Source organism: Phyllopteryx taeniolatus, chromosome 19 (genome assembly GCF_024500385.1).
Source record: "Phyllopteryx taeniolatus isolate TA_2022b chromosome 19, UOR_Ptae_1.2, whole genome shotgun sequence".
Taxonomy (NCBI): domain Eukaryota; kingdom Metazoa; phylum Chordata; class Actinopteri; order Syngnathiformes; family Syngnathidae; genus Phyllopteryx; species Phyllopteryx taeniolatus.
In genome coordinates, this window is record NC_084520.1 from 14,786,187 (window position 1) to 14,795,948 (window position 9,762).

General features: G+C 41.7%; 2 protein-coding genes across 5 annotated transcripts; both read right to left on the reverse strand.

Annotated features, from left to right (window-relative positions):
• Window positions 1-485: 485 nt before the first annotated feature.
• atxn7l3b (ataxin 7 like 3b) lies at window positions 486-4,424 on the reverse strand. 2 transcript variants are annotated; one of them, XM_061757034.1, is made up of 9 exons: window positions 4,298-4,424; window positions 3,789-3,864; window positions 3,605-3,712; window positions 3,392-3,524; window positions 2,561-2,732; window positions 2,300-2,400; window positions 2,194-2,216; window positions 1,874-1,919; window positions 486-1,246 (listed from the first exon to the last, which is right to left on the reverse strand). In XM_061757034.1, exons 3-9 carry the CDS (start codon window positions 3,653-3,655, stop codon window positions 1,167-1,169), a joined length of 606 nt encoding a protein of 201 aa, XP_061613018.1. In that variant the 5' UTR covers window positions 3,656-3,712; window positions 3,789-3,864; window positions 4,298-4,424; the 3' UTR covers window positions 486-1,166. The 2 variants fall into 2 exon arrangements, with proteins under 2 accessions (XP_061613018.1, XP_061613019.1); XM_061757035.1 differs by lacking the exon at window positions 4,298-4,424 and adding an exon at window positions 3,992-4,269.
• Window positions 4,425-5,304: 880 nt separating this feature from the next.
• Window positions 5,305-9,548, reverse strand: LOC133469680 (nucleolar transcription factor 1-like). 3 transcript variants are annotated; one of them, XM_061757032.1, is made up of 16 exons: window positions 9,301-9,548; window positions 9,057-9,232; window positions 8,309-8,380; window positions 8,019-8,174; window positions 7,898-7,950; window positions 7,788-7,812; window positions 7,219-7,263; window positions 7,075-7,119; window positions 6,931-6,975; window positions 6,787-6,831; window positions 6,628-6,689; window positions 6,370-6,511; window positions 6,252-6,293; window positions 6,040-6,093; window positions 5,894-5,962; window positions 5,305-5,813 (listed from the first exon to the last, which is right to left on the reverse strand). In XM_061757032.1, the coding sequence occupies exons 1-16, from the start codon at window positions 9,308-9,310 to the stop codon at window positions 5,766-5,768; spliced, it is 1,089 nt and encodes a 362-aa protein (XP_061613016.1). In that variant the 5' UTR covers window positions 9,311-9,548; the 3' UTR covers window positions 5,305-5,765. The 3 variants fall into 3 exon arrangements, with proteins under 3 accessions (XP_061613016.1, XP_061613015.1, XP_061613017.1); XM_061757031.1 differs by having other exon boundaries at window positions 9,057-9,256; XM_061757033.1 differs by lacking the exon at window positions 7,075-7,119 and having other exon boundaries at window positions 9,057-9,256.
• Between the last annotated feature and the right edge of the window lie 214 nt (window positions 9,549-9,762).

Below are 9,762 nucleotides of genomic sequence, written 5' to 3' on the forward strand. Positions count from 1 at the left end.
GGGCGCTTGCTCTCATTTCTGCATCCATGACTTTCCTCCTTATAGCCAAGCGTTACATATTTCCCACCTTTGCAGTAAAACCAAAGCCACTAACTTCAAAAATATCTGTGAGAACTCTTCTGAACTTATCCACCGACTCTTTGTGACAGGTTTTAAAAAGTACACGTTTTAGAAGGCAGCACTTGAACGCACCATACGGTTTTCAGCAGCCCATCGTAAATTCAAGAGAGAACAAACAAACAAAAAATGTTCTCAGTAGTCTTCTTCCTGATAACCCATTTTAGGAATATAATCGAAATTAGCCAAACCAAAGATTTCTTGTGGTATACTTATATTAACAATTCCGACTGGTATTACAGGTTTCATCATCAGACTTTGTCGCTTCGACAGCACCCCCTGCTGTTTGTCAGCGTCTAAGCAGCAACAATATACTGAACGTTTCCATTCCTCTTAAGTCTCATTCCAGGTATATTTCAAGGCCAAAAGACAAGTAACAAATCATTTATTATGCGAAACCGATGAAAGATACCGAGCCAAGATAGCAGCAATTCAACCATCGCAATATTTACACCATCACATCACACCAAGGATTTGTGTAACCCTTTTACACTGTAAACACATGATACATAGACAAAAAAATAAAATCAAGTGCACCCCCCGCCCCCCCCAAAAAAAAGGAAAAAAAACATCTGCTTTCTGCAGCAACTGCTTGTACAATTAGATGTTCACTCAATGTTCAGTGAGCAGTTTCTCGTTCTACCGCACACATGCAAACACAAACTTGAGCATGACGAGTGTGAAAACAGAAGACAAAACCATTTCTAGTGATTGTCTGAAACATAATGTGACCCCTAAATCTTGTGTTCTTCCAGAAGAAAATGTGAAAAACTGAAATACGAGTAATTCAAAGCTCTGAACGATATATGCAGTGAAATCATGTCAAATGATTCATTGTTACTGTGAGAGATTCCAGCAAAGAGAGGACTAAAAAGCCAGTGTCTGTAGGATGATTTTGGAAATTTTAAAAAACAAACAAACAAACAAAAAGTGTCAAGTATAAAGTGGGAGGTCTGAGGTCGTCACAGTGCAAGCCATCCATAACGACAATACTTTTCACCCGGAACGAAGTACTGCCGGTTGTCCTGGGTTAGCTATAGCGCGTGTCGTTATTGAGGGAACGCTTCGTCTTTCATCAACATGCGCGGGCTTTCCTGGTTGTCCATGCGACGTCGAGGACCCATCATGCCTGTGAGAGGGGGAAATTATTATTATTATTTTTTAAATCATTTGATGCAAATCTATGCTAATTTCCGTTAGCCCGTCTACAGGGTTTCGTATCATCTGTTAGCATCGAACTAGCGGACTGTCGTGAGTGACGAACAGCTTGAAGCAAGCACGCCGTGCCTCTTATTTGGAGAACTGTGTGACTGAGAATCTTTTTTTTTTTTTTTTTTAATTTCCTTCAAGTGATTTTATACGATAGTCTTCCATTTCTTGACAGCGACTGCGTGAGAACAGGCGCCAAGTAGCACTTTTAAATGTTTTTTTTAAACTCATTTCTGTATGTTTTAATACATTTAAATGTGTTTAAAGCGTGTGAGAGTAAAAGTATGATTTTTTTTTTTTTTTAATATGTCTCTATAATCGCAGGTTTTCACTTTTCGTGGGTGGGTCTGGAACATTTCCCCCCGTGTTGAAGGAGGCTTCACTTTATTATTAAATCCATCTCTCTGTGACAGTGTCAATAAAAATGAACACTCTTTACAATGGCACAATTTTTGGGAAATCGCTGATTTGGACGGTATTAACATGGTTATACGTTCTGTGACATTTTACTTCAGTATAAGAATGTCAAGGACTGATTTCAACTTACTACTCTTATGCTTGAAGGATTTGGATCTTCTTGGCGAATTTGGATTCTGAAGAGGGGGGGGAAAAAAAAAAAAAAGTGACACAAAACTCAATATTTTGCATATTTTTGTGGATTTATATGGCACGGTTCAAGTGACACAATTCAGATTTTTTTCTTTAAAGCTGCACAATTGGGGTCATGCTCGCATTAATAGAAAAAAAAAAAGGAAAAAAAAAACATGGAATCTGCTCTCTTTTGATGGGACTGAATATCGTATTTAAAACGTCAATGTGAGCTCGACATCATCGAAATACACATTGGTGATGTAAAAAGTCCGGTACCTTATCAGATTTTCTTTTCTTGGCTGTAAAAGGGGGAAATAAAAAGAACATTTATTTGGAGCAACGAACACAACGTGGCAACCAAAGAAATGGAGAGAAGCAGCACCTCGCTTTTCTGCGCCGTAAGACCAGTCGTTATCATTGACGTCATCGTTGTCTTCTTGGTCGCTCTCTGATTTGTTGTTGGTGTTGTTACCCGTGACTATTCTGGAAAAATGGCCAGGACACACACACACACAAAATGATCTTTCCTGTCCACTGGCACGATTTGAATACATTTCCCACTATAGTCCCCCTTTCATAAATGCTTACTTTTGCTCATCCCTTCTTTCCGCACAGCTGTTTTGTCTTGCGCTTGCCGCCTTACCTGCGGTTGGCGATGCGGCTGCTGTTGCGTCCCATGCCGAGGCACTTCTCCAGGTGCGGAGCGAAGCGCGATGCGGCGATGCTTCGGCTGCAGTTGGGACAAACGCACTCTTTGTTTTTCCACTGGTTGTACACCTGGCCGAACACATCCAAGCCCGGCTGGTCCACAATTTCTTCACATTTGGACACAGAGGAAAGAGCAGTTGGTAAATTTAAATGGATTGAGAAGAAACATTCTCACCAAATCTGTGAAAGTTGAAAGCCGGCAACTGGACTGTTCTTGGTTGTTGAGGACATTTGACCTTGAATTCAAAAGGCTTCTTCAGTTCTACATTTTAGGTGTGGAAGCCCCCCCATTTATGTCTCTGCTGGGCGTTTTAGACGGGCCGCTACAAAATGTATAGCGAGTAGTGCAGTGAGCTCGACATTGGAGAGACCAAGCAACCACTCCACAAACGTATGGCGCAACATAGGAGGGCAGCCTCTTCGGGTCCAGAGCTGCATCTCAAAAAAAGAAGTTACATTCTTTACAGGACAACAATGTTCAAATTCTGGAAAGATGTCACAGCTGGTTTTCGGGCTGTAGCAATAGAATATTTGTACAACAGAGTATTCTACTGATTAGCTTATCAATTAAACTAGCAATCAAATAACAACTAAGTCAATTAGCATTATCTAATAATACCGACACACAATACAATAAAGAGCACATGAGGTGCAGAACTCTTTTGATTCAAATGCGGAACGCCTTTGACGCCCAAGAAGAGTCCGGTTGGATCCGTTTAACTTGCGCAGATTCTTGACGACGGAGAATCTATGCCTAAATTCTGACCAAAGTCCCGCAAGCTTTCTTGGTCCGTGTCATCCAGGAAGAAATAGCCCTGCTTCACAGCCCGGTGCGCCTCGAAGCAAAGGCCCAGGCACGCGTCCTCCACCAGGTCAGACAGGATGTCCTGAGCGAGGCCCTACAAGCGGCGGGAAACCAAGCGTCGCCGTGAGACTCGCTCACGCCTTCGCGTGCATCGTTAGGCAACTTTTGCTGCACCTCCAGCTTGCTGTTGTCCAGGCCGGACATCGGAACCGCCTCCATTTTCATTTGCCAGAAGTCCCCGATGAGCCGTCGCTGCTGTGGTCATGCTGCAGCTCAGCCAGCCTGGGCCAGATTTTCGCAGGAGGGTGAGTGATGTCGCAATCACATGCACGAAAAGCTCCTGCTGCGAGATACTCACAAAAGCTCCTTTGATCACCACCAAGGCTTCCTCCTCCTCTCTCTTTGTTTGTAGCCCCACTTCCCACGTTTATAAACTGAGGATGAACACAAACAGCGTTAGGTTGACTTTGGTGCATCGACTGGATCGAACGGTCATCCGACAAAACAAAAGAAAAGCAGAAGAGGGATTGCAGATGAAAAGGATACAACAAGGCGGCTTACTAGTGCATCGGGCTAACGGCACGCGGAGAGCCTCAAACGTAACATTCACCGGTGTTAACGGGACGAATGTGACTTAAGAGTGTTCGCGGTTATCTCCCATGAACGGTTTTCGCTTGTCGAGATTTGCGGTCGCCCGAAAAGCTCAAGTCAAAGCCGCTGCATTGCGGCTGCTGTTCGTCGCGCGACATATCGTGGAAAGACACGCCGACGCCCGTTTCGAAGCATCTCGCCATTGATTCAAACGCGGAACCGGTTAGCGCGACGCGCTTCGCAACCGCGCAAATGTCCAAATTGCGTTTTATTTACCTACTGCGGCAGGCATCCATCTTTAGATCCGGGATCAGACAGAAGCAATCGATCGCAGCGCGACGCCTTCGCTCCTCAACTTGTGTCGCGCATCTCAGTGCGTCACTCGGGAAGTCACCTTAAATAACGAGACTATTTCTGTACAAATTGCGTTAGAAATGCTGGAAATAGTGGCGAAACGTAGAATGGACGAGTGTCTTTATGTGGGAATTTTACTTTTAAAATGTGGGTATTTTGGAAATTGTTCTCCAAATGCCTCCAATAAGTTTAGTGCTTTGATGTTGAACAAGAAATGGAAAAAGTGGCGGGAATTGTGTTTAAAAAAAAAAAAAAAAAAGTCAGTTAAATGCAGGAATTTGATTGGGAAACTTGGAGAATTTCAAGAACGCGGAAATATCTGGAAGTTGCAATGTTTTGAATTGGTCAAGAAATGTTGGAGATGATTGTGTAAAATCTTTTGAATATGGGAAATTTTACGGTGGAAATTTTGGGATTTTTCTGGGAAAAGTGAAATTTGGGGGATGTTGGAATTTTTGGAACATGGAAAATATTTTGACCTTGAAATGGTTTGAATCCATCGAGAAATGTTGAAGGGAATTATGTCAAATATCAGAATGTATCGTGATTTGGGAATTTTACTGAAGTGTGGAATTTGGGTGATGTTGGAATTCCTAGGCTGTGGAAAATATCCTATAGTTGGAATGGTTTAAATTAAATGCCATTAAATGTGGAAGTAGGAGAGAATTATGCAAAATATCTCTCGAATGTAGGATTTAGAGAAAATTGGAGAATTTTACTGTGAAAACTAAAATTTGTGGAAGATGGCAATTCTTGGAATGTGGAAAACATTTCTCACAATGTTCGGAATAAATTGAACAGTTTGAATTGGAACGGGAATGATGTGGAACAGTTTTGTTGAATGTGTCGTGAAAGTTTTTTTTGGGGGGGGGAATATGCGGGATTCTGGTAAAACAGAATTTTTGGAATGTGGAAAATAGCAGCCAACATGGCCTAAATTTTTTTTAATAAAAACACAAAGTATTCATTTTACATTGCAACAACACATTCATTTAATAAACATTTAAACTTTCAAGTCTTCTACCATGTTTATTAACAAAATAAAATATTTGTATTACACACAAAAAAAAAAAACTGACACACAAAGTTCGCAAGATGTAATTAATTACTACCTGAATAATGACATTGTCATTGCTGGTAATTTATACGTTTTTTTTTTTTTTAAACAAGAAACACTATTTGCCCGGCGATTGGCTGGCGACTAGTTCAGGGTGTACTCCACCTCTCGCCCGAAGATTGCTGGCATAGGTTCCAGCATGCCCGCGTCCTAGTGAGGATAAGCGGAACGGAAGATGAAGGAAAGAAACACTATCAACATTATGTCACAGTTATACAGCATTACTGTGCAGGTTCTCCATGTTGTTTCACGTCAAATGAGAGCAAAGTCCATCTAAAACATATCAAAGAAGATTTCACCCGAGTCATCCTCGTCAACATCCTGTGGATTAACATTGAATGTTTTAATGGACCGCAGTGGAAACACCAATAAAATATGAAACCATGTTTTACTATCCCGACCTCATTGGAATCCAAATACTGTTCCTCTTCTTCAGCGCTGCTGACCTCAACGTCTTCATCCTCGGAATCCTGGGGAGACGAGCGACAAACTAATATGACAAAAGAACGACAGTATAAAGTTCCTAACGTCCTGGGCCAACACTCACTGAGGGTCTGGTATCCTTGCTTTTGTAAACATTGGTTCTGCGTTCTTTCCGGTTCTGCAATACAAAAACGTTTCGCATGAATATATACGCAGTTGAAGTTTAATTGTTAGAGTAAGTCATCTGGAAAAACCCATAATAAAGGTTTGCTTCAAACTGCGCAAGATCGCAAATTCATAGACAAGCTTGGCTTTAGCGTGAAGAAAATGACTCACCAACAGATAGCTCTTCTTCTTCTCGGCGTAATCGCTCTTCATCTGGGAGAGGTAAATATCACGACAGCGCTGAAGTGGGTGAGCTGTCCACAGACAAAATGTTTGTTTGTTGATGTACCTTCATACAGCGTTCAGCGAGGCGTTCCTTCTCCTCGTCGTTCAACTTGCGCCAGCATTCGGCGACAGGGAGCAACCAGTGTCTTTTGAGGGCACTGCCCTTGGGCAACCGCAGCTCTTTGATGAATAGGGTGTAACCGCTCCTGCACACACAAACGCACGCACACAACATGGATAAAGCTGAGAAGAATGGGGAGCAATCCGAAAGACGATGGGGGGGGGGGGGGGGGGGGGGGAGATAAAAAAGTGTGCGTCTTACAAGGGCGGCCTTATAGGCCGGTGTTCCTCTGTAGATTCGTCCGAACTCAGTTCACTTTCAGCCTAGAAAGAAATGCATATTTTCAAGATAAAAATGTTGTGACCCAAGTGGGAAAACAATACGCAAGCTTCCAAATGGACAGATGTGACGTTTTCATACTTCGGGCGTCTCCTTGGAGAGGCGCTTCCTCTTCTTTTGCATGGCCTGCTCATATCATAGGAGTGTAACGATTCGTTCATGACATCAATGTTTGGCTTTATTTACCTACGAACGTCCAACTGGACAGATGTGACGTTTTCATACTTTGGGCGTCTTCTTGGAACGGCACTTCCTCTTCTCTTGCATGGCCTGCTCATATCATAGGAGTGTAACGATTCGTTCATGACATCAATGTATGGCTTTATCTACCTACGAGCGTCCAAATGGACAGATGTGAGGTTTTCATACTTTGGGCGTCTTCTTGGAACGGCACTTCCGCTTCTCTTGCATGCCCTGCTCGTATCATAGGAGTGTAACGATTCGTTCATGACATCAATGTATGGCTTTATTTACCTACGAGCGTCCAAATGGACAGATGTGAGGTTTTCATACTTTGGGCGTCTTCTTGGAACGGCACTTCCGCTTCTCTTGCATGCCCTGCTCGTATCATAGGAGTGTAACGATTCGTTCATGACATCAATGTATGGATTTATTTACCTACGATCCAACTGGATCAATCTGTGCTCGGCAAGTTAGCCTTAGCCGAAAATATATTGATTTCAATCATTTTAAAAGGTAATCAAACGATTGTATCGATACTAGGAAATAAAACATTGGATTTACGCCTGACAGACTTTATTTGGCGGTATGTATGTGTTGTATTACCAAGAAACACGCTTGTAATTCCTTTTACCTAGCTTTATTTTTCAGTTAGCACACAGCAGTTAGCTCAACAACACCACCTTCTTTGTCTCTTTTTCTTCCTCGTATCCTATCATTCCTCTGTGCAGTGCCCCTAGTGGTTGGACTGAGACACCACAGAATGTGTGTGCGCGTTTTATAAGCATTTTTACCGATAAAGACTCCGAGCTCATATTATTCTGAATAAACCAATATCGTCCTTGAATGGAATCGGCAACCACGAATCGAATCACTGCTAAAACGTATCGTTACACCCCTACCTGATCACCATCCGCTGACACAGGCCTGCAACACAAACGAGTCCCTTCACTTTTTTTTCTTTTTTTAAACAAAGGCAGAACATAATTTGATTAAATGTTCATTTTATTACCTTAACCTTCTGTATTCTGCAAGTGCACACTGGTACTTCTTCCTATACAGGGCCTGCGATCAATGAAGAAGAAATCAGTGACGTTCCGTTCACAACAGGGGAAATTCAAAATGAAACGTACCTTCTCGTCATCTGTCAGGGCACCGTACTTGTCCATGACTAATGAGAAAAGCTTCTGGCGATTTAACTCTGGGTGCTGCTCTTGATATTTGTATCTGTTCTCTTGGTAAAAGATGATTGGAGGAAGACTGGGTTTCTTTGGGCGCCGGGCATCTTGCTAAAAGACAGATAGATCACAATTACTCATCTCTGCTCTTAGCTGCAATTGAAGCCAAACACAAGGATGACCCAAATGTGTAACATTTGACTCATGACACATGATAGATCCCAAATGTGGAAAGTGTGTTTTACGTTTTTGGGTGAATCCGAAAATTTGTCTGCAACTTCATCAACAAGCTCTGTGAGGGTTCGAATCTTGCGTATCTGGAAAGAAAAAAAAAAAAAAAAAAGGAACAAAATGCAAGTTAGTACTTTATAAACTGTGTCTTTAATGGAAAAAATGCATCGGAAATTAATAAAATATTTTTGACAGCAACTGTACCTTAACGAAGCCTTTTAATGCAGTGAACATTGGCACTTATTCCATAGTTTTGGACTTAAACATATTTGTCTGCAGAAAGAATTCTCCCCCCAAAAAGACTCTGTATTTATTGTATTTTCTGATGGTTTTTAACTATCTTGGCCCACCAAGCAGATGCGATTTACCCAAACTAGTTAACGTATTGGGTCGGCTCACAGGCAAGCCTGTGGTGTAATTGTAGCCTTTATTCAAAGTCTGGATGTTTTCTTTAGACAATAACGAGTGAAAATAGTGAGGTAAAATGCGTTGTGTGCGTAGGCTTGTTTTGTTGGAATCGATCCCTTGAGAAAAAGGAACGTATGAGTTAATACTGCCACTTAAAACACTACAATAATCTATGATATTTTATATATTTATGTAAAATTTGTGTCTTGCTCAATAAAGGTTGGGAAACGCTGGCTTAAAACACCAAATCGTGTTTACCATCTGCTAACAAATAAACATTTGCAATAGCTAATATGGAAACTAACTGAGGGGGTTGCACAATAATAATAATAATAATACACAAATTTGACTCACTTTATACGACACAATTTTCCACCTTTGTTGGCAATCTTTGGGTGAAAAGGGAGGAAATGCCACCTTCTCCCAGTCGAGCGTTTTGACTCCATCGTAGCACGTTCTTATTCGGTCACGCCCCGTGATGTTCGTTTTCATCGCATTCAGAAGCTTCAAAATGTTCTCGTTTGTCCATTCTTCATCAAACAAGGGAACAGAAACTACGGGCAAAGTTTGACTTGTTTTTAAGTATTGCAGTACCTACCGGTGTCCATTTTGGCTTCAGTCGTCTTCGTAGTTTGCTTTTACGTGCAAGTGCAAAGTTGGCAAACACAGTGTGTTTTCCTGTTATTAAATTACAATGTAGAGTTTTTAACCCGTCGCAGGGCCTGTAAACATTATTTAAAAACATGAAACGGCGCATTAAACAAGACTACAACAACAGATTCGGGAGCCTTTTTGACTACGAAACGTGGAGCAGCATGTCATCGTCGAGTGGGCGTAGTCTTCCTGTTAAAGCAACCAATCACGAGTGATTGTCTTCTTTGTGTGTCATCGGGACGTCACGGATAATCGGTCATAGCGCCTTCTAGCGTTCGCTTGTGTGTACAACACACGGGAGTCCATGCGTTTCGATTTTGCTCACATCAGAAAAATAAATCGAACAGAACACCTTGTGTGGACATTAACTTTTAATGTATTGTTAATGATTTTTTTAAAACGACAT

Bases quoted from the DNA above. Each gene is read 5' to 3' on its own strand.
- atxn7l3b (XM_061757034.1), bottom strand. From the start codon at position 3,655: ATGAAAATGGAGGCGGTTCCGATGTCCGGCCTGGACAACAGCAAGCTG. The intron at 3,525-3,604 runs GTGCAGCAAAAG...CGCCGCTTGTAG, and splicing joins TGGACAACAGCAAGCTGGAG to GGCCTCGCTCAGGACATCCT. The intron at 2,401-2,560 runs GTAAGGCGGCAA...CCATTTTTCCAG, and splicing joins AGCCGCATCGCCAACCGCAG to AATAGTCACGGGTAACAACA.
- LOC133469680 (XM_061757031.1), bottom strand. The intron at 6,512-6,627 runs GTAAGACGCACA...TTGTGTGTGCAG, and splicing joins CGGCCTATAAGGCCGCCCTT to GAGCGGTTACACCCTATTCA. The intron at 5,963-6,039 runs GTGAGTGTTGGC...TCGTCTCCCCAG, and splicing joins GCAAGGATACCAGACCCTCA to GATTCCGAGGATGAAGACGT.